This window comes from Sprattus sprattus (assembly GCF_963457725.1).
Source record: "Sprattus sprattus genome assembly, chromosome: 4".
NCBI lineage: Eukaryota > Metazoa > Chordata > Actinopteri > Clupeiformes > Clupeidae > Sprattus > Sprattus sprattus.
In genome coordinates, this window is record NC_137923.1 from 22,441,231 (window position 1) to 22,465,220 (window position 23,990).

The window sequence follows — 23,990 nt, forward strand, 5'->3', positions numbered from 1 at the left end:
CTACACCTGAGGAGGTGTGGATAAAAGCAATGCTGTTTGTCCTCAGAAGGGGCGTTGCATTCTTAACATGCCTTTGATGTTGGTGCACAATTGGCATTTACTATTTTATCCCCTATTTTGTATTATTGGTAATAAACCCCTTTTTGTGTAGGCTACTCTGTGGTCTGTCTCTCAATGTATGTTGCGGGTCGTAACAGTAGCCTACACGTTAGGCCTACATTAAAACTGATTAGCCTATGTCTTTTCATTATTTAAAAAATCATCTGTTGCCCCAAGCAACAGATTGAATTCTGGTCAACTAGAATCTCACTCCAAATTTTAGAGCCTTAAAATTGTGTTTTTAAAATAACCAACGGATCCTCATTTGTGGATCAACAGTAATTAACAAAAATGGTTTCAATTACGGAGATATTGATGCAGTGTCGTGTATGCGACTGAATGGGTGAATTACTGTATCCGTGTGTGCCTGTGCATATCCGCGTGTGTGGGTGTCACGCTTGCGCCTCACCTGTGTGAGGGAGTAACTGATAAGATGTCATTGTTCAAGGCCCGTCAGCCTGCGTGTCATATAAAGAAAAAAAAGGTTTTGCTCGAGGAGCGGCAAGACTGAGTGAGGAGGCAGCAGTGCCTGATCGAGAGGGATTCGAACTAGAGAGGCGCAGTACTGCAACTCGGCGAGGAACAGGATAGGGGGCTCGAGCTGGGAGTCACCAAGTAGTCATTGCTAGCTCGTTTGCTAGCCGCTAGGTCCTTGTCATCATATCACCACTATATTTGCAAAATGAGGGTAAAAATTGGATTTATTCTGCGCAGTATATTAGTCATTGGCACCTTTTTAGGTTTAGTTGTGCTCTGGTCTTCCCTCTCACCTAAAACAAGCGATGAACCGTTTGGTGCTAAAGTGGTACGTATTTATATTGCTCACCATAAATCATGGTTTTGTTTTCACTTATGGTAGCTGATGGCAACTTAAATGTGATTATGCTTTGCAGTTTATGCACGCATTTTAGCTATTGGCAAGCTAGCTAGCACGTTAGCCAAATCGTTGTCATGGAGATTGCTGGTTAGTATGTTGACATGAAGAACGAAAATCATGTTAACCGCATTTCCTAAATTCCAGCGAAATCATATTTTGATATTACATGCTTGAGGATCAGTAGAAACGTGGCAACAGTAATGGTGACATTTTACGTCTGAAATAAGTATTCAGGCTAGCTTGCTAACGTTAGTTGTTCTTGAATCTTTGCCTGGGTCATTATCTTACAATTGCTTGGACAGCAATATAATTCAAACCCGGAAGGTTTATGCTAACGCTAGCTGCTATGACACTTAATTGATGTCCAGAAACTGTTAACGCTTTAGTGGAGCCGATCATTAACGTTTGGTAATGTTGCTATCATTTTTGTAGGATAAAAGTGAAAATTGACAGGTTAACTAATACAAGTAACTTGCGACCAAGAAACCCCCCCAGTTTGTATTACTAACGTTAGCGGAACGGAGTCGAATATCGGCACACGTCGAATATCGGCACCATACCTCGTTGTCATGTTTACATTCACTCTCGTGATCAACTTCGGACACCAATGGAGAGAAACGTAATCTCCCACAAAAATATGGCATTTAAGCTTTACTTGTGGAAAAAATTAACTCTGTAGACCTAATTTAAGCTTGCGAAATAGTGTTTTTTTTATAGTGCACTTTTGCGTGTACCTAATAGTGTGGAACACTCAGTGGCGCGACGAATATTTCGTTTGGTCTTTGAGTTGTACCGTCGGATTAGTTCTCTCCAAGATGAAGTTTAACTGTCATTTTAAACTGTCATATCAAATGCCAAAACAGATACCATGACATAATGTAAGTACGGATGCTCACAGAGATCAAATCCGATTACTCTGGTCGTTTAGACCCATGTCAATATGAAAGGCACTAGTTGAGAAATTGGACGGAAGAAGTTCGCCTTCCGTAGTTGCATTTACAGTTTACCTAAAACAAAGTTGAATTAGATAAAATGTTTGTATTTCCACTAACAACAGTACAATTACAATACCCTTATATTGATGTCTTAATTTTTAATACATAACATACATAATCACGCCATGTTTGTTTTGTGCAGGTTTAAGTGAATAGACTGCACCTACAACTGAATCAGGTCAAAGCAAGCCCACAAAATACCCTAATTAAACGAAAATAACACTATTGAGATGAACGTTTTCTTGACAAAACATATTGTGACTAAGGCATTTGTACAGAAATTAAACCAGGATATGTCAAAGCAAGAGGAAAAGCATTTTATTATCACGAATTCAACGCGGTAAGTGGAACAAAGTAGGAGTGACGATATTCGACTCATTTAAAAACTTACTCGAAAACGTGTCACCGTAAACATTAACAGAAATATTTTGAAATACGGTTTCTTACGGTGTTAAATGAGTCGTACAAGTTGAAAAGGACAAACATCTCTCTCGAAAACCGTTGGTTTGGGTAAGTTTACACCTAACGTTAATCTATAAATAGACATAGTATAGCGATTTCTTAACAAAGCGGCCGATATCCGGAATAGTTACGCTAGCAAGCTAGCGATGGGTTAAATATTGGCAATCCACAATACTATAACTAAAGTTGGCTAACATTAGGTAAACTGTAATACAGAATTCCCATACGGGTTTCATACGAATTTGTAGTTGGTTAGTTAGCTTGACTAGCTATACTGGTAAAATAGGCATAATATAATAACTATGCCGGTTCTGACATTACTTTAAAATTGAAATAGGTGGCCTCATTGAGTTTGAGACAGAAGTGAGACACGTGGCATCACGTTATATTAAACTTACTAGCTAACCTGTTAGCCAATTAGTGCATTATTTCCTTTATTATATAGAATAACCACGAACAATTCGTGCTTTGGCATCACTAAAGAGAATTGGCATATTCAATGGGTAAATAAAGCCCTTAAGGTTTAACAGCGCTTACATATACGAGGACGAGACTGTGTACCTGTAGATAATGGTTGTAAACACAAAATACCCATTGGTAATAAGTGACAAGTATGCTGTGTGCTGTGAAGATTTTAGAAAAACTACAGTTTTTGAAGTTTTTGCCATCTGTAAGTTCTCACCCACACTTCTGAACCACAGGAAACCAGGGAGGCTGTGCTCCAAAAAAACGAGGCTGGTGGAAACCAATTCAAGCCTGTGGTGCCCTGGCCACATGTGGAGGGTGTAGAGGTTGACTTGGACTCCATCCGGCAGAAGAATGGTGGGGACAAGCCACGAGCTGAGGCACCTAACCAGCAGAATATCATCCAGAAACAATATGTCACCTTCCATCCCCACACCCATGCCTACTCGAACCCTGTGCTCCAGCGGGGCACCCTGGGCAACTTGGAGCCCAAAGAGCCAGAGCCCGAGGGGATACAGGGTGGACCTGGGGAGGGGGCCAAGCCATTTGTGCTGGGAGCAGAGTACAAGTCAGCCATACAGGCCAGCGTCAAAGAGTTTGGTTTCAATATGGTCGCCAGTGACATGATCTCGCTGGACAGGACCATCAATGACTTGCGGCACGAAGAGTAAGTGGGTTATGGTTCTAGGTTTATTTAGATGCTGAAAACAAATGCACCCAGTGTATACAGATGATCTGTTTGTACAGTGAGCCAGTGATCTGTTTGTGCTTGTAGTTTAATGAGCTTGAATTGTGGGGGAATCTCTGCGGTCTTCCTTTCAATGTGATGTTTCTGTTTAATTTTCATAGGCATGTATGGAATGGAGTTCAATAGAAAGATGGAACTTACTAGGTGGGGCCTGGGCGAGGTACTGATAGAACAGGTTTCTGGTTTGACTGACAGGACCAGCCCTGAAAGTCGGCCTGTCATGCTGTAAATGCAGAGGTGATATTTTTGGATATGGCAAGTGCATGTAGAAGCAAGGTTCTCACATTTTGATCCCTATGGGACCAGATTAATCAGATTCTGTCCAAAAGCAGTCTGATTCACACAGATTTCTTGTATGTGTGAAGACAATCTGCACAGTGTTTGCAACCATGCATTGTTTGTGTATATACCTGTTACGCGATCAAGCACGATATACGGATGTCTGATCACAGTGGAAGCCACAAAGCACAAGTGAGATCAGGTCATTCATTATGCAGATACTGATATCCACAGACGGATCTCATGTTGTGTGTAAATGGAGTTGTAGAGATACTGTGCACTCATTTCCGCTGGACTGGTTTGGGTTGTGTACACTTTAAGCTCAAGTTACTGTAGGCTTTCCTCCGCCTGTATACACATTTACACACACACTCCATCTGAGCAGTCAGCCAGTGCTTGGATTAAGAGGCCTTTCCATGTGAATTTCATTCAGTCTGTTTCCTTCCTCATAATCCTGCCCCAGAAAAGCGTGGCAATGCTGTAGCTGCAGTTTCATAAATCCCTGAGCTAAAATGCTACTGTCTATCCACGTCACCACTAAGTGATAAGCAGAGCTGCGGTATCTAATAATAATAATAACACCCTTGTCTTTGTAACGCAACTAGGCAAGACAGAGCTATCTCACAGTCACACCCACTCTCATTCAGGGTTATCACACACATTTATTTACCATACAATTATTTCTGGGTCATGCAGATACACATGCTTCCTTTCTTGCGTTCTCTCTCTCTATTGAGCTCTCTGTTTCTTTGTTAAAACAGCTGGATTCTTTTTGGTTGAATGAGATTACTTTCAAATCTACCAGCACTTTTGGTGAGGAAAGACTTTTAAAAGAAGGCAAAAGTAGATGAGCAGCAAGATCTGCTTAAAAGTGAACTATACTGTCTGTGCATTCACTAAATGCACAACAGATATGGGATTTACTGTCCTGGAACCATGACTTTCTCCCTTGCTGCTGTCATAGCAACCACAAAATGAAAAAGGGTTCTGATGTTGCCAGGAGAGGTTGCTGGTGGTATGGATGTGGGATTGGGGATGGAGAGGCAGCAGGCAGAGGAGCAGATCAGTCTCCTCCAAGCATCTTATTAATACCATGTCTGACATTCTAAACTCTGTGCATTCAGGCCCACTGGACAGTCAGAGCCCTGGGGAGACGTATTCCAGTTTACCATGTGTCAATCAGGAGGAGCCAATCAATGCTTTCATTAATAGCCCAGATGCAAGGATCGGATTTAGCTTAATACATCGGTTTGGCCTACGTGGGCCTTCTGATTAGTCTATGAAGCAGTTGGTGATCTCACACACACATATATTCACACAGAGCCACGCCAAAGGCAACAGACTCCACAGAGAAATACAAATAGCCTTTGCTGGAGAGTTCTGGACTATATCTGGCCATATGCCAGGTAGCAAACAAAGGGCAGCTCTGTTGAAGGTTCCCCTTTTGTTTTGGGCTGTGTGCAAATGTGTGCATGGCACAATGGGCATTTACGTGGCAGGTAGTAAACACACACACACAAACACACACGCATAAAAATACAGCCGTTCTGTAAAAGAGCAACACATGCCTTCAGCGCATTGCTGTTTACAGGACATGTCAGCATTAAGGATAGTTAGAACAGAATGGGGTTCTCCTTCTCATTGGACAAGTAATTTCCCAATTCCTCTGACAGACTTGGTTCTGTACTTGGCTCTTGATTTTTCATTGCAACAGCGCCTCCTCGCCTTGATTTCAGGCTGAACAACATGGTCAGTAATGGGTTCTGGAGAAATATACTCCTTAGAAGCCAGCTGTCTTTGATGCGGGCTGTTCTATGCACATGTTGTCACTTTCCCCTTTTCGTTGATTGAGTCTTTTTGTAGTACCTTTTTTTTCCAGTAGATGGAGCAGTATGTCCATTGAGACATTTTGAGTGGTGCTATGTTTGTTTAAGTTTTCAATTGTCCTGATATAAGGTTAATTAGGAGTGCTGTGACATATGCATTTGATCTGTCCTCACACTTCCAGTTCACTAAAACATTTCAAGTCTTTTGCTTCCTACCAATGCAAGTGGTTCAGACTCAGATAAAGTTCCTCATGGTCAATAATCAACCACAAATTAGGGTTAATGTACTCACCCTGAGGTCCCCAGTTAAGGCTGTATTATGGCTACAGTAATTCAGTAAGCATTAGGCTTAGTTGAGTTCCTTCCTTGTCTTCCACAGACAAAAGCAGGAGCCTCTGTGGCTGTTTAGGTATCAATATACAGATAAGCCTAGATAAACTGCCTTCGTTTTAAAAGCGCGAGCCTGTGCTGACTTCCCGCATGTGATTGTTGGCAATAAGTGAGTGTTGTTTTTCTTATGAGTAGCATCTATGTGGCTTCTGTGGACACATTCATTCTGGTAAAAGAATGTTGGATTCGCTCAGCTATCAGTTTAAGGGGGGGGACAGAGTGCTAGGCCTTGGCCTATATTGCAGTTTATGTGCCTGTGGCCCGATTTGTCAAATACCTTCTATTGAATAACCACCTTTCCAGGCATAGGGCTTTGCTATTTAACTTGATCAGCTGCATGTTTGCTGAAGTATCCTGTAGGACGGGAAGATTCTAGTTCTTGTCACTTCCATTTTCTCTAAAGATGGATGATCATGCTAGTAGACTAGAGAGGAGGCCTGTAACTCTGCATGTCAGCAGTAATAGGCTGACATTTTGTCCTGATTGCCGACGTGGGGAAAACAAGTAGAGCTATGCGGTTGCTGCAAGCAGAGGCAAGGAGCTCAGAGAGCACACCCTACTGAACTACACAGGCAGGCTGGAACAGGAAACACAAACACACGTGTTTTTCTCTCTCTCTGTCTCTCTCGCTCAGTCTCTCTCTCTCATTCTCTTTTGTTGGGGAGGAACGAGTGAGTTTTCTGAGCAGCTGTGTAGAGGCTATGTGCTTTAGTTAATCTCTCATACACACACACACACACACACACACACAACATTTGGTCTGACAAAGAGGCCATTTGTGTGGCCTAATGTAATAAAACTCCCTGCCTTGCCAGACAGGACAGCCGGCCCTTTTGGATTCACCCTGCTGAAATCCCTTTGGGAGGTCTGTCAGTTGCTCCCTCTCTCCGTGCCTCCCTAGCCAGGCCCTGTTAACTTTATACTGCATTTGCTGATTTGCATACAGCCAATGAAGGCTGCCGCATGCCACTGTCACATGACCCCAAAATCCCAAAGCTGCCAAGCCTCTTTCTCTGTCTCTTTCTTTCTTTCTCTCTCTCTGTCTCGCTTCCTCCTCCCTTATTCCATGACATGTTTACAATCTGAACTGTGCAAAAAAAAATAGGCATCTAAAAATAGGCATCCAAGTCACTGCATACCTCGGCACTCACTGTGGCAGCATAAGCAGCCCTCTCTCTGTAAGCCCCGGAGACTGTTGCTCAGGCACGTAGGGGAGCAGGCTAGCTTTGTGCCAAGCTGCATGTGGTCAAGTTGCGTCAAGCTGACTGCCTGAGTTCAGCTGCAGATATCGAAGGCACAGTAGGAAGTTAGACAAGGTCACATCAGCTTGCAGGAAGCCCTAAGCAGGGCTCTCCACCTTCCTCTGACCCTCAGATGGTCAGTAAGGGGGGGTGACGGTTGTGAAAGCTTTGAGGCTTTTATTTATTTATTTATTTATTTAGATATGTCCCCATTCCAGCTGCCTTGTTCGGCCTTTCACAGTCAGTTGCTGCCTTTGCATTGACGCATACAGTTCACTCATTCTTGCATGTACTGTCTTTGTCACAGACATACACATACACCAATTGCTAATTTTCAATGCAGTGGTCTTTTTAAAGCACCCCTTCTGTCCTTTGCCCATCAGGTGTAAGTACTGGCACTACGATGACAACCTGCTCACGTCCAGCGTCATCATTGTCTTCCACAATGAGGGCTGGTCCACACTGATGAGGACTATACACAGCGTCATCAAGAGGACCCCCCGCAGGTACCTGGCCGAGATCGTCATGATCGACGATTTCAGCAACAAAGGTATGCATGAGATTCTTTTGTTTTTACTCCCCCCTTTCTTTCTCCCTGCTCGGGGAGTAACGGACCATATCTTCCTTTTGTGGTTCGGCAGCCTCTTAAACAATGCCTGCTTAAATCCCTTGAGTGCAGTCTCGCTCTCCGAACTTGGGCTCCTCAGACAAGCGCTTTGAAAGGGTTTCTAGCTCAATTTCTCTGTCAATTCTGTGGTTGTTTTTTTTTTTTTTTTTTTGTGGTGGGTGTGAGTGGCAGTTTGCCTGAGAGAAGTCGATTTCCTCAAGTGTGAATTTGAGTAACTTTGTTCTGTGTTTTACCATGTGGCCCTGTTCATTGACACTAATGCACTAAAACACCTCCAGGCCTGACTGAAGCAGCCATGCTCACCATCTCCACTTTACCTTTTGTCATGGAAAACCCATTCAGGCATAGGCTTAACTCAGAGATGGGCAAGCATTGAGGTGGTGTCCCAGCCTGTCTCATAATGAAATGTTCCCACTGTTGTGCTAAACCGGCCCATCTACAACCGCAGGCACAATGTATGTGTTAAACCTCAAGACAGCTGAAGTGCTAGTTAACCTCGTGTTGGAGCTAGGGTTGTCTGCATGTCATGTAGATTCCAGGGTGAATTCAAAATGTCACATAATCCTCCAGGTTACCAGAAGGTACGGTATCTTCCTGCTAATTACATGCAATAAGGAGGATATGTTAGCCAGCTACAGTAAGTCTGCAGTCAATCAGCCAGTGTCTGTCTGTCAATGGCTGCTTTCTCATGCTGTGTTTAAATATACATGTCTCTCTCTTTCTCTCTCCTCACTGTAGTTCATCTAAAGGAGCGTCTGGAGGAGTACGTAAAGCAGTGGAATGGCCTGGTTAAGGTGTTCAGGAATGAGAAAAGAGAGGGACTGATTCAGGCCAGGAGCATTGGTGCTCGCAAAGCTACTCTGGGCCAGGTCTGCCTCCACTTTGTGTGTGTGTGTGTGTGTGTGACCATATCGGATGCGATCTACTGTTGCATCTTGAGCTCACGTTATGGTTCCACTGACTTTCACTGTCATCAGCCAAGTTGAACCAAGCAGCCCAAACCAGTTTTTTAGTGTGACAGTGTTCGTTGAATGTAAAAACATGTAACAACTAGGCCTCAGAGAAAAAAAAAAAGTGAAATAGATGTTGAGCCTGTATTCAAGGATTGTGTGTGTCCCGTGTGGTGGTGTGGTAACTTTGGCATCAGATGGACTGTTGTCTGGATGATGTTAGGGCCTGAGATAAGCTTAGCTGGTGTCTGTCCTGAGAGCCTGTATGGCACAGGCAAGCAGCCACAGCACACCAATAACTTGGTCATTACCTCCAACAGGTGCTCATCTACCTGGACGCTCACTGTGAGGTGAGTATCAACTGGTACGCTCCACTGGTGGCCCCCATATCCAAGGACAGGTATGTCGCACTCGTTCACCTTGGGTTACGATCATGGCGTGATCCATGTGTACATTTTATAGGTTTCACGTAATTAGATCCTCTCTTACAGTGTCTAAATCTCAGTTACTGTATTTGCTAGGTGGTTAGTTTATGCTTACCTCTATCTCTTGTTATAATGTGGCAATGTTTGTTTTATGTGTTAAGTTGTCAATGCCATCACAGAATGTACAGTATAGCCCAGCTGGAAAGTGCAAATAGTGGAGAACTGATTTTACTGTGTTCATTATTCTTCAGTATTTAGTTGCCATGTAAATTACCATGGAAAGTTTACAGACCCACATGCTGATGTGTAATGCCCGGCACCTCTGTTAGTCCCACAAGCATCTGACTGGCTTATTGAGACCATGAAACATCAGCCGCATACAGGTGGAGGAACCAGACCAACGTCTCGCCCTCCCTTGCATCACTGCTCAGTGTATGTGTGCATGTTCTGAGTTGCTGTTGTGGTTAACATTTGCAGAACGGTGTGCACCGTGCCACTGATAGATTACATAGACGGCAAAGACTATACCATAGAGCCCCAGCAGGGTGGCGACGAGGACGGACTGGCGCGTGGGGCATGGGACTGGAGCCTGCTGTGGAAGCGTGTGCCGCTCAGCAGCAGGGAGAAGGCTAAGAGACAGCATAAGACCGAGCCATATCGGTAAATGTTTGTCATGCATGCTCATCTAAACACCCATTCTCTCTCTCTCTCTGTCTCTCTCCTATCTGTTTGTATTTGTTTTTACCCCCCCCCACCCCACCTTGCCCCACTTTGTGTGTGTGTGTGTGTGTGTGTGTGCGCTGTATCAATCATGCGTTGGTGTGATTGTTTGTTTGTGTGTGTGTGTGTGTGTGTGTGTGTGTGTGTGCGCGCACGCGTGCGTGTATGCATGGCTCATGACCTTCACACCCACCACACCACCCCCTCCACGCTCCATGGCCCGGCGTGGGCTTCAGAACGGTGTGCACGGTGCCTCTCATTGACTCCATTCACGGCCAGACATTCATCATTGAGCCTCAGGGGGGAGGGGACGAGGATGGCTTTGCCAGAGGAGCATGGGACTGGAGCATGCTCTGGAAGCGCGTGCCGCTCACTAACAGGGAGAAGCAGAAGAGATTAACTAGAACCGAACCCTATCGGTAAATCAGCACAACACCGCTGAGCCAAAGGGAGTCTCAAACCACACCTGAGCCCTCACAGTGTGTGTGTGTGTGTGTGTGTGTGTGTGTGTGTGTGTGTGTGTGTGTGTGTGTGTGTGTTCAGTTGGGCCCTCGGTGTGGTTTTTGGTCCCTTTGGTGGACCCCTTTCCCGCTTTACATTAATTGTTTGTCTGGTGATTGAGTATTTACTGACCTCAGCTAGCAGCTTCTGCCTTCTAACTTTGTAAGGGTGTATCACTTGTAGTACTGCCTGCTTTGCCTCAATGAATGACATTTTCAGCAGATCATTCCACTGTCAGAGAGCTGTAGCGTAATGTGTTTCTGACAGTCTATAAAATATATTCAACATAGCCCTAGCACTTTTTGGAGGGAGCTCAGACATTTTTTTCCTCTTAAAATTCACACCATTTAATCTTCCAGAAGTGAAAAGTTGGGCCTGTGTAATTGCTAAGGGCATGAAAGGGATTTTTCCAACCAGGTTTGGAGGGAGAATTTTGAGGAATTTTAAACAGTTCAGAACTACACCTACAAATGTTTTCATTAAAAAAAAAAAAACTGTGAGCATATGTAAACTGTTCTCTGATTAACCTCCTGATTTATTCAATCCACATATTTAATGTAAAGCTCACCCTGCTGTGGGAAACTACACAAAAGGTTCTGAAATAGTTTCTGTGGTGGGAAAAAAAACACCTTTACATTAAGACTTTGTAAAACCACAGGAGTAGCTTACCAAACCCCTGTAGAAGCTCTGTCTTTTGGGAATGCATGCAGCTCTGGCATCCTTCTCGTACTCACCCCAGCCAACTAGTCTATGTCACTCACTCACTAACTCAGTTGCTTTTAATTGTCACTAAACAACTGTAATCTCTTCTGACTCTCATCCTTAAATGTCTGTTTGCATCAAAATACTGCAGTGTTCACTAAGTGCTTGAAGCTTTGTTTGAAGTTCTGTAGAGAGCTGCAATAGTTTCCTCTGGAGCCACTTTGTCTTTTCCTCCCTGTTGATTTGTGTCAGTCTGTGTATGCATGCAGAGAGTGGGAAGCAACAGCAACTGACAAGTGTGTGTGTTTGTATGGATGTCATAGGTCCCCTGCCATGGCAGGCGGTTTGTTTGCCATCGAGCGGGAGTTCTTCTTTGAGCTGGGTCTGTATGATCCAGGCCTTCAGATCTGGGGAGGAGAGAACTTTGAGATCTCATATAAGGTATAAGACAGTGAATAAAATTTGACAGTTAAAGATGAAATGACTTTCAGAGGCCAGTATTTGTGCTAAATGGTTTATGGAGTTGAGAAATTGTACCGATCTAGCAAGTGGATGTATTGGAGGTATTTAGAACAAATTCAATACTGTAGTCAACTGTACGGTGATTTTTAATATGGCTTCATGTCTGTGCAATCTCTTACCCTGTTCCCTGTGTAGATCTGGCAGTGTGGCGGCCAGTTGCTCTTTATCCCCTGCTCTCGTGTAGGACACATCTACCGTCTGCAGGGTTGGGAGGGCAATCCACCCCCTGCTCATGTGGGGTCATCTCCAACACTGAAGGTCAGCGCCCATGTATGCCCGAAGCACAGGCCACGTCCAATTTGCAGTTTGGTTTTCAGTGCCGATCAGTACTGTCAGGTTTGGGTCTCACTTTCTCTCAAAGGAATCTTGTTTGTTTCCCTGCATCTCTGCAGAACTATGTGCGTGTGGTGGAGGTGTGGTGGGACGAGTATAAAGACTACTTCTATGCCAGCCGGCCTGAGACTTTAACACTAGCCTATGGCGACATCAGTGAGCTCCAGAAGTTCAGAGAGGAACACCGATGCAAGAGCTTTAAGTGGTTCATGGAGGAGATTGCCTACGACATACCCACATTCTACCCTCTGCCTCCCAGAAATGTGGATTGGGGCGAGGTACTAACCATTAGACTTTCTTTTAATTACAATGATTTTATTAAAGAATGCTGTTACTGCTAAATATTAAATTTTGACTAGGAATTCATTTGTATTTTTCCTTAGATTCGTGGGTTTGAAACCAGCTACTGCATAGACAGCATGGGTCACACAAATGGAGGAAATGTGGAGATAGGGCCTTGCCACCGGATGGGTGGCAACCAGGTAAGAAGGAGAGAAGTGGCGTTTCAACTGTCAGTCCACACAAAGCTGGCTCTGCTTATCACAGTTTCTCTGTCTCTCACAGCTCTTTAGGATAAATGACGCCCATCAGCTGATGCAATACGACCAGTGTTTGACAAAAGGCACAGACGGGTCTGCTGTAATCATCACACACTGCAACATGAATGAGCACACAGAGTGGAGGTATTTCAAGGTGGGTGATCACCAGGCCCCTTTATCAATACCTGCAAAGCAGTCGATTTTATCATTTATAAATTAGATTATTTGATGCATCGATAAATAAGGTTTCTTTTTTTCTTTTCCCCTTCTAGGATCTTCACCGCTTCACTCATGTTCCTACTGGGAAGTGTTTAGACCGCTCTGACGTCCTGCACAAAGTTTTCATTTCAGACTGTGACAACAGCAAAACTACCCAGAAGTGGGAAATGAACAATATTGTTGCCGTTTGAGAAAAAACACAGCGTGTGACAGGAGTGCAATTGTGACTTTTCCAAACCTTTCTCTGAACGTTGGAACAAATTTTAGATTTTTATATCTAATTATGAATACAAATGTGTAAATACTGAGGACTGGACTGACTCTGTCCTAACCTGACTCAAAATACTGATCATAGGGATGTCAACTCCATCCTTCTCTCACTGTAGATGTTTACATTCAAAATGCGCTCCTCCTTGCCATATCTTAATCAAAGGATTTTCTTGATTTTTTTTGTCTCAATTTGGGAGGTTAGTGTTTTCACCTGACTCAGAACCACTTCCATTTGTCCCGCTGTTCATCACTGGATAAAGCGACAAGTGTTTTTGGAATTCATTTTTTTCTTAACTCTCCTTACCTGTAAGAATTTACACTGGATTGCTTTAAGGACTTGACATTGTTGGTCATTGGCACAGTGAAACTCCACTTGAAACTGAACTCTTCTCTCTTTTAGCTGTGGTAATCATCAAAATCAAAACATGGAAGTCATGGGGAAACTTACTCAAAACACTTATTGATTGCACAATATTGAGCACTTGGGTGTGAAGTTTGAGTAGTTGATTATACATACATTCGAAAGTGATTGTGAAAAATATGCCATGCAGTTGGAACTTTTCCAAGGTAAGGCTGGCTGTGTCGGCTGCTTTTGTACAATGTAAATAGATTTCTAAACTTATGAAAGTGGAGCCTTTCAATGAAGGTGTAAATATCTAACTTATACAAATTATATGTTGGCTCGGTTTTCTCAAATAAATGGAATCTTTTTACCTACTGACTTTCTTGTATCCATTTTGTGAGGCATTTCAGTTTCAGACAACCTTTTAAGCTAGTTTGGCTAGTAAGTCAAAACTACAAAAAAAAAAATGTGAAACCTGCCTAATGAATAAGCTTCCAAAAACATGAAAAGCTCTTGAGAATAAACTTCTCTACAAATTGATGGCTTATCTTGCTGTAACACTACTAAATGCAGGACTTGTCCATCCTTGAAGCTTCCTGCAACTGTACAAATGAATAGCAATGTATATTTTGATCATAATATACAAAACTTTATTATAAAAAAAGTTCCGTCTACACACAATTTAAAGCTCAGTTTTTCCTTTAAAAAAAAACAAAAACTGTTAACATTTACTAAACAAAACGTGTTACTCTGAATCCTTTATACAGCAGTGGAACCCAGTTCGAAAATGGAGGGGGAAAATGGCCACCACCACTACCCATGACAAAGCAGTGCTTAAGGGAACAAAAACAAAAAAGCTGTTAATTTACAAAACAGTACATGACCCTCGATATGCATTACAGTTAAACATTTCTGTACACATTTTGAAAATCTAAAAATATAAATTCATTGCATGTTCACATTGTTTTGAAAATAATCCAGCTCAAGTTTCCAAGCAGTTTAATCGTCGTCATCATCATCATCATCATCGTCGTCCTCATCATCTTCCTCCTCGTCATCGTCATCATCGTCGTCGTCATCCACTGGTGCTGCCTTCTTTCCTCCAGCTGGCCGACCTGGTCCTCCCTTCTTTCCCGCATCAACTTTAGTCCCCTTGGCACGGTAGGCTGCAACATCCTGCACACATAGAAATAGTTAAAATCATTAAAATCAGCTTAAACCAAGTGGGGAAAAAAAATATTTGGATAAACTTAGGTTCAACCAGTCTTAATTTACCTTTTCATATTTCTCCTTCAGCTTAAGTGCCTTCGCCTCGTATGGTTTCTTATCACTGGGGGTCTGCTTTGACCACAAGACGCCAAGCTTCTTAGCAATGTCGCCAATGGAGATGCCTGGATTCTCACCCTTGATTTTTGGGCGGTGATCCGCACAGAAGACGAAAAACGCAGACCTTAGGAGACCAAAGTTTAAGATTGGAGATGAGGAACACAGTACCATAGGAATCAAAACCAATCATTGCAAGTGTGTTCAGTACATACGGTGGACGCTTGGGGGCGTTAGGATCCTTCTTTCTCTTTCCCGGCTTTCCCATCCCTTTGGGGGGCACGTAGGTTTTCATTTCACGTTCATAGCGAACTTTGTCGGATTTGGCCAGGTCCTCGAACTTCGTTTTATCTTTGGCAGACAAAACCTTTAAAAAGCGACACAGAGATTAGTGTAGGCAAAAACAATTGCAAAGCGGCTTCTGCCTTCCATTTGCTCGGAGTCAGGTTGTTTTTTACACTTGCGTTTCAACTACGCCCCACCCCCTCCAGTCTTGCCCAGCCCCCGGAAAAACAAAGTTCGACTACAACATGGCTGTTCCACTCACCTTCCACCGTTCAGAACATTTCTTGGAGAATTCGGTGAAGTTCACAGGAACGTCTGGTTGTTTCTTCTTATGTTCTTCCCGGCACGTTGAGACAAAGTAAGCATACGAGGACGTCTTTCCCCTTGGCTTACTAGGATCTTTTCCTACCATGACTGCAAGTTCTGCAAATAAACAATATTGGGTGTAAAATGAAAGCGTTTAAAATGTAAAAGTCAACGTCCCTTTTCCCGAGAGGCAAAACAAGCCAGCCACCAAACAGTGCTTTTAGCTTCCATAATGCGTTTGCTTACCCGTCGAGGAAATTACTGATCTAATCCGATCAAGTTCCTGCTTCACTCTGTCCGCAGCACAGAACAATAAGCACCCCACCATTTTGTTTCCCGCCTAAACAATTTCCTTGATAACTTTAAAACACCTTCGAACGCAACTCCAGTAAGGGACAAATGGGTGTAACTCAATGACGGTTTAAATACTTGACATTGTAGGGCCTGCATACGTTAATTCTTGCTACATGAATTTAGAAGTTGTTGCAATCCATTGTGTAGACTGGCTAGCTAACGTTTCCCCGCTAACATTAGCCGTAACGTGCGTTAGCTTGACTAACGAGGCAGTAGTTAGAGAAAGGCATATCTGGAAATTCTTAGAATATAAACGGTCTGTAAACACCGATGTCTCTGCCAATTTAACTGGACTATTAACATCGAGTGTCTGCTACGGCTCACACTTAGCAGAAGGTCTTGGATCTCATTAATCCTTAGCTAGCTAAGCTAACGTTAACTGGATAGCACAGGCAACAAACTGCGATTAGTCATGAAACTACAGAAATACACTTGGCGAAATGGCATGGTTGTTAAAATAAGCAGCTTAAGTCACAGAGAATTAGAAACAAAATATAAATTGTAGTAATAATTTTCACTGAGGAGCAAATTAACATACCTGTTTTTTTTGTAGTCACTTCACTTCCACCGACTGCAACGAACAGAAGTTATTCACGCTGTTTTGTGAGGAGTAGAGGACAGGCGCACAAGCTTGATTAAATGGCATGAGAACTCCTCCCACTGGTTACTCTGTTGGTTGTTCAAGCCCTTTGAAAATTTGAATCGAGGGCAAAGGGAAAGAAATGCGCTGGTCCTATTGGTTTGTACTCTACTCACTCCGGTCATAGTAAATCTGTGGCCAATCAGGGGTTAGTCAGCTGTGGCCTTTAAAGAAGCTAGCGGGAAACGTCCATGTACATATATTACTATTGTAGCCCACTGTGATACTCAACTGTTGTCACTGACTTTCTCTACAACGTCGTCGGTGTATTAACTAATGCAAATAAATATATGTGTATGCCGTGTACTCAAGAATACTGCTGTGGTGCGCATAACAGATGGTTTCCGGAACGGCTAGTTACGCCATATGCCTTCTAATTTGTAGCGACTCCCGCCTTGACCTCGTTGGGATAGTAAAGCCAAGCCACGCCATCTTTTGTTTGTCGTCGGATGATCTTGAATGGGATATTAAATAGACGATGGACATTTACAGTGTTGGAAAAATGTGTTGCTGGATGCTACTAAAACATATTTTTTTATAAGACCGTAGACTATTTATGGTCAGATTGGTGGGTTTTGTTTTTGTTAAACGTGTACCTTCGCTGTTAAAAGCAAACTTTTATCTTGCTGTATGTTCTGGCATTCTCACTGTGTTGCAAGCTGGAACGAAGCAGCCCAAACCGGTCTTCAGCGTCACATGGGAGGAGACATGAATTGTGTGCAGGGATTGTATGTCAAGGGAGTGTGAGACAGTGAATAACTGAAGCACAGCTGCCCAAGCCTTTTGCTAACTAGAGCATGGTATTACAAAGCCTGTATAACACTCTGCACACCCCCAGCTGCCATATTAAGTTAAAGCGAGAACATTTGTCACTTGTATAAAACCATGGAAATATATGACAAGTTTACATATTGTTTAAGCTATTCGTCACAATTCGTTATTTGGTTGTGTGTTGAATGCAGTTAGCATGATCGACCCTTTGTGCCCGTCATTTAGCCCTCCCATCCCCCAGGCTACTATGGTCTCTTGTTCCTCTTATATTAGGAATGGAAATAACGGTGCTTTGAGGCGAGTCGGATCTTATGGCTCTGTTCCTCTCCGAGAGCCGTTCATCTTCTCTACTCCTTACTTGTTAATCTACAAAATAATCAGTATAATGATTTGGTATGATCTGGATCAAATTGAAATTGAGACATCCCACCAATATAATATAATTTCACACATGTGGACTATTCACACAAAATCCTTCTTTCAGAGGTGTGGCCCTGTGTGCTTTAGAATGTAACTGGCATGAGAATGACAATTCTGATTCTCTGTTCTTGGGAACACTGCTCCCTCTCTTTATTAATTCTCAAGTTTTTTTGACCACCGTTGTGCTTTCTCTCCCCATTCAGTACCTGAAATCGATTGGCTTACTGTGTAGGTCTGGAGTGGGTACTCAAAGGAGAGTGCCTACAGGCACTGAGCAGTCTGGGCAAAGGTGTGATGTTTACAGACACCTTTTAACTCACACTCTGCAATTTTACGAAACTTAATGTTACAGATGTAGCACCTAAAACATGATTTTGTTTTTATTCACCAGATTTTGGCTATCAAATTGTTAGGTAATTGATGTGTCTTCTTAATTCATGGTTGTGAGAACACTTGCAATCTCTGATCGGTAAAGCTAGCTATGGTTAGCTTCTGCTCAACTCAAAAGTCACTAAGTGACTTACCAGTTATTTTTTGTTGGTGACAGAGGGATGGCAACATACATATTTTAGAGATATAATGGGTCTACAGTCTATACAGAGACAACATACAAGTGCATTTTAATTAGCATAATTGAATGCATTATCTTTCAACTGCCATGGGTATTATCTTCTTGATTTTCAAAACCCCATTCATTCTCTAATATGGATTTTCCCCTAAAAAAAACTGGAACGTGCCAAAATGCTAATCTGCTGTATGCCAAATTACCATGCTCACTCACACACTATTAAGGTTAACAGATATAGGTGTATCTGTAGGGTACTTTCTATGTTGTCAGCCGCTTATAATTAACATTTACAAGCCTTTCAGTGGCAAAAACAAGTAGTTTATGATGGCGGTGCTGGCTTGCTTCATAGGATACTATATTATAGCCATTCTGTTGGCTGGTTTGCATTCTAACTCAATAGGCCGACTGGACCGATTTCAATTGTTCAGTTGTCCTTAGTTAAAGTTTGGACACAAAAAAATCTAAAAATAGGGCCTAGGTTGAAAAAATACCAAAGTTAGATTTGACATGTGTGAGGCCTATGTGGGTCCTATATGAGAATATTATTATTATTATTTATTTAATAGTGAAGGCGGTACAATGCATGATATATTCAAGTAACAGCATATGTTGTGTAGAGGTTAAGCTGGTGCAAAACAACCATGCATCAGGGAACTGATTCTGATCTCTGCGCCATCTTAGGAGAGACAGTGGAGATGTACCCAAACATTCACATTATAATTAAAGTTCTACTGATGATGCCTGCCCCCACTGTTTCTGCGGAAAGGTAATTCAGCTGCTTGATACACTTAAAGACGTTCCTTGAGGTACCAGTATAACAAAGACATTGGCTGCAATAACAGGATTGGCTCTAATGAACATTTATAAAGACTTTGAAATTGATATGTACAGTGCCCTCCACAATTATTGGCACCCTTAGTGAATGTGACCAAAACAAGCTATGAAAATATATATCTTTGCTGTGTATCATCTTGGGCCTCGTTTCCCGATAACGACGTATTTTAACGGCCTACGTGGATTGTGGCGACATAGTAGACTCAGTAACACTTTCTATTTACGAGCGTTTCCCGAACATCATCTTAAAGTCAGGTGCACGAGCGCCACGTGCACGAGTTCTTAAGTATCTCTTAGGGTGGAGGTCGCCTGTTCATCGATGTCAGACGAGTCGATTTTCTCACTTGTGTATACATGGGTTTCTCGGCTACGTCATCACTGGTTGCGTGCGCAATCTCGCGGCAGAAAGAAGCAAGATCACGTTGAAGTGGATGAGAAAGCAGCTTACTTCGATGCAAAGGTAAGATTTTTGTGAATATTTTGAGGGAAAGACCAGGGCCTCGTTTCCCGAACGCGAAAAAGGACTTGAAATCGGTCGTAAGACGGATCCTACGTTGCAGAGCGTTTTCCCGACGCCGCACTTAGCTTAAGTTTATCTTTTGTTGAGAAGAATTCTACGTGTGATCAGGACCAGTAGTAACTTCACACTTAGCGATGCAATCCACCAGGGGCGTCGTTCGGCCTATTATAGAAGAAATCCAAACGATGTTTCTGTGTATAGCACATCATGAGAATGTCATTGTTTCACCTGCCTATTCCCATCAAAATAGAAATAAAGAATATTGAGTATTTGAAAATAAAGATTATACAAAATAATATGTTATTGAACTAAGGAGATGGCTTTTCTGACTGTGTAGTTAGGCTGCAATATTAGGAAATTAGGAAATTGACATTTCCGGGCTGGAAATCAATCAAGAGGGTGGCACCCGCTAGCCTATATATATTTATTGAGGTATTGTTCTTATGTCGACACTTGTTATATTGGAACTTCATTCATGAGCCTATACATGGGTTTCTTGTATACAAACATTGAAGGCTGCGCGCGCAGATCCGCGGCAGAAAGCCATCTACCCTAATACAAATGAATACAGAAAGCCCAGTTTAAATGTATTGTTTATTACTTATTTAGCCTACCGTTCCCTATTCTGTTGCCATGAATGCTTGCACACACCCTCAACATATTCCCAAACGTAACCTTGTACATTGTTGAGCCTTTTTCTATATTTGATTTGATTTGATATTTTATTTTTCCTGGCAAACGGATGCTTCCTCCTGGGTATACTGAACATCTTACCAACTCTGTTAGAGCAGTTCACCACACAACAACTCCCTGTCATGTTGCCTTCCTCCACAGCTTTCTCATCCACTTCAACGTTATCTTGCTTCTTTCTGCCGCGAGATTGCGCACGCAACCAGTGATGACGTAGCCGAGAAACCCATGTATACACAAGTGAGAAAATCGACTCGTCTGACATCGACTACTTTACTTTCAGAACCACTGTGATGGACAGCTCCACCCTAAGAGGTACTTAAGGACTTGTGCACGGTGCACTCGTGCACCTGACTCTAAGATGATGTTCGGGAAACGCTCGTAAATAGAAAGTGTTACTGAGTCTACTATGTCGCCAAAATCCACGTAGGCCATTAAAATACGTCGTTATCGGAAAACGAGGCCCAGGGCAATAGTTAAGAAGTTAAAAGCGACAGGTGATGTCAGGAATCAGCCTGGAAGAGGACCTATCTGTAAATTAACCCCACGCACCGTGAGGAGGATGGTTCGACTGGTAAAAGAATCTCCAAGGATCACAGCTGGGTAATTGCAGAGGTTAGTTAATTCCTGGGGTCAGAAAGTCTCCAAACTACCATCAGACTACACCTACATCACCACAAGTTGTTTTTGAGGGTTATCAGAAAAAAGCCTCTGCTGTCAATCAACAACAAACTAAAGTGCCTACAGTTTGCCAAATGTAGGTCAGACTTTTATATTAGAGTTATATGGTCAGATGAGACGAAAATAAGGCTTCTTGGCAACAAACATCAAAGGTGGGTTTGGCGTAGACAGAAAGATAGCCATACAGAAGAGCACCCCATACCCACATTGAAGTATGGTGGCGGATCTCTGATGTTGTTGGGCTGTTTTTCTTCCAAAGGCCCTGGACATCTTGTTAGGATACATGGTATCATGTACTCCATCAAATACCAAAATAAAAACCAGCCCCCCTCTAGGAAGCTTAAAATGGGCCGTGGTTGGACCTCCCAGCAGGACAATGATCCGAAGCACACCTTAAAATCAACACAAAAATGGTTCACCAACAGCAGAATAAAGGTTTTGCCATGGCCATCACAGTCCCCAGACCTAAACCCCATAGAAAATCTGTGGGAAGAGCTGAAGCCGAATCTGCAAATGTGTTGACCTCAGAATCGGAAGGATCTGCAGAGATACTGTATGTAGGAATGGTCTCAGGTCTGTGCCATGTGTTCACCAACCTCATCACGCATTATAGGAGAAGACTTATTTAATGAAAAAAAAAAGTTCTTTCAATAATTTTATTTCAATGAAAAGGTAAGATTTTTGTAAATATTTTGAGTGAAAGACCAAGAGGATGAACAGCAAAAAAATATTTTTTAATAGCCTGTTTTGGGCACATTCACTAAGGGTGCCAATAATTGCGGAGGGCACTGTAGATAGCTTTGAAGAGTGTGACACAACAAGGACCAGGAGAGTGAATCTTTCATTTGTAGGCTGTTTAATTATTTAAATGAGAGTGTGTAAACCAGGGCTGGGTTCAGCCACATGATGAGCTAGAGACCAAGAAAAGCTTAGGCTATTTATCTCATAAACATTTATCCTTTCTTTCAAAATGCATTTAAAATGGGATGCTAGCAAGTTAGCAAGCTGGCATCTTAGCGTTTTAAAATAGAAATAGTTTTTATAAGACAACACGAATTTATTCAGAACTATGGCAAAACGAGAGCCATGTCATGTTTTGGTTGGAGCAGTTTATTTGTTCTACAAGTTCTACAAAAATAATGAGCCAATCAACTTCATTCTTTTTACAAATGGCTTGTTTGTTGGCAGTGCAGCCTTCTATGTCACCCTCCAGAAACTCTCTTTCAATTCTGAAAAACGTCTAGGGCTAGACTATGGTTTGTGTTAAATTTACCGGGGGAAAAATCCGTTGCCTCTAATGTTGCACGTGGTACAACTTTGTGTAGTAGCCTACCGCGAACGAGAATCCTGCGGGAACCCCCTGGTGAAAACCCATGTAATAGTGTTTGCCAGAAATGATTGGCTATTGAAGACTGCGATTGTAAAACCTGCACTTTTGTCAAATTCACCTTCAACTCAGTCTCCTAGCTGTCCGTTCAGCGTTTGCTCTTAAAAAAACACCAATGTTTGTACACAGTCCTGGCTTTTTAATTGGGCAACAAGTGACTCGAACCGAGCCTCAACACGCGGCCGGTGTTTCAGGATCACGGGAAGGGAGGGGGTAGCCTAATCTGATTGGCTGTTGAGCACAAATATCAACTGTATGGCCTATCGGTTCAAATGATACTGGAGAAACACTGTCCAGCAGGTCAGAATGGGCTTTCCGTCCTGAGGTGGCTGTGCGGAGTCGACAAACTTAAAACAATGCAACCAAGAAAGGAGTATCTGGATTCCGTGAAATGTGTATCGTGCTTCCGTGAAATCGAGTATACGCCTGACGAATGAGAGCTTCTAGCAAGATTTGGAGTTATCTCGTTATTCAGAAATCCAGGAAACTATTCTGGTTTTTTTTATCTTCTAAAATGTAGCCTGTTAAAAGTTACCTACTACTCATGGGTTCCATTTAATTAATTTGATAGTCTCGCGATGAACGAGAAGATCCGATGTCATTTTTTGACAATGCTATTTGGTAAGGATGTTACGATTTCAGCAGAGCCATAGCCGACTGGGTTGTGACCAGTGACGTGCAGTCAGGGTAGGCAAGGTAGGCACTGCCTACCCTGCCAAAATTCAAACGTAAAAATGTTTATTAAATCATTTTATTTAATAAACTTGTATTTGTATTTGTACCGAGTATTCTTGTGATTTATATATGCAATACATACGTTATTCCAATTGTTTAGACGTTACGATGACAATTGTATCAGTTACGCATAAACAAATACAAAAAACCGGTAGAATAAGCAGTGCCTTTACTGTCCATTCATTTTGAACGGCAACCAAAAAGTCATATCGCGCATGCGCACTTAGATTCTGTATTATTTAATATGTACGTCGAAAGGCACAACTCTACTGTGCCTTTGCACGTAAATATGTTATGCCAGTAATCATCTACGTTACGTATCAAACATGGACCAATTAAAATTGAGATATTACTGGACATTTGCGCAGCTGACGTCATTACACCAGCTAAGCGTAATCCCCGCGAAAATCAAAGTAAAAATGACAACAGCGGTATCTACCGATATTGTGGAACTTAGACATTTCTCTAAACTCGACTTTAATAGAAAAAAAGGAGTAACTAGCAAGAGGGAGGCCTATTCCAACACTAAATGAACTTCTGCAGAAAAAGGGACCAAAAATTGTCGTTTTCAAACGGACTGGTATGACAAAAAAGATTGGCATTGTGGCTGTGCTAGTCAGGTGAGTTAGAAACTATTTTGAGCTTAATTTTGAAATGATAAGTGTGGGGTTGAATTAATGCCGACTGCAAGCCATTTGCTTTCATATTCAATTGAGCAATGTGTGTTCTCATTGCTGCTGACTGACATACATAATTGGCCGCTGTGCGGATAAAGATGGTTGCATTCTGATGATGGACATTAACTGGTGTGTGCGTGCGTGTGCGAGACTGAGAGTACGATATGTTATCGTGATTGGATTTTTTTATATATATCGATCGACCGTGCCTGTGTGCCGCACTTGTACCTACTGTTGTCACGTAGCCTATTAGCCTAAACAATAA

At 42.5% G+C, this 23,990-nt stretch overlaps 2 protein-coding genes across 4 annotated transcripts; one reads left to right on the forward strand and one right to left on the reverse strand.

Moving 5' to 3' along the window:
- Positions 1–684: 684 nt before the first annotated feature.
- Positions 685–13,866, forward strand: galnt7 (UDP-N-acetyl-alpha-D-galactosamine: polypeptide N-acetylgalactosaminyltransferase 7). 3 transcript variants are annotated; one of them, XM_080838041.1, is made up of 13 exons: positions 685–904; positions 3,135–3,565; positions 7,766–7,932; positions 8,749–8,879; positions 9,281–9,360; positions 9,863–10,045; positions 10,342–10,524; positions 11,632–11,749; positions 11,966–12,088; positions 12,223–12,441; positions 12,547–12,645; positions 12,728–12,856; positions 12,975–13,866. In XM_080838041.1, exons 1-13 carry the CDS (start codon positions 782–784, stop codon positions 13,110–13,112), a joined length of 2,124 nt encoding a protein of 707 aa, XP_080694167.1. In that variant the 5' UTR covers positions 685–781; the 3' UTR covers positions 13,113–13,866. The 3 variants fall into 3 exon arrangements, with proteins under 3 accessions (XP_080694167.1, XP_080694166.1, XP_080694165.1); XM_080838040.1 differs by lacking the exon at positions 10,342–10,524; XM_080838039.1 differs by lacking the exon at positions 9,863–10,045.
- Positions 13,867–14,161: 295 nt separating this feature from the next.
- hmgb2a (high mobility group box 2a) lies at positions 14,162–16,413 on the reverse strand. The gene is made up of 5 exons (XM_080836108.1): positions 16,341–16,413; positions 15,405–15,565; positions 15,073–15,224; positions 14,810–14,984; positions 14,162–14,710 (listed from the first exon to the last, which is right to left on the reverse strand). The coding sequence occupies exons 2-5, from the start codon at positions 15,552–15,554 to the stop codon at positions 14,534–14,536; spliced, it is 654 nt and encodes a 217-aa protein (XP_080692234.1). The 5' UTR covers positions 15,555–15,565; positions 16,341–16,413; the 3' UTR covers positions 14,162–14,533.
- Positions 16,414–23,990: the final 7,577 nt, after the last annotated feature.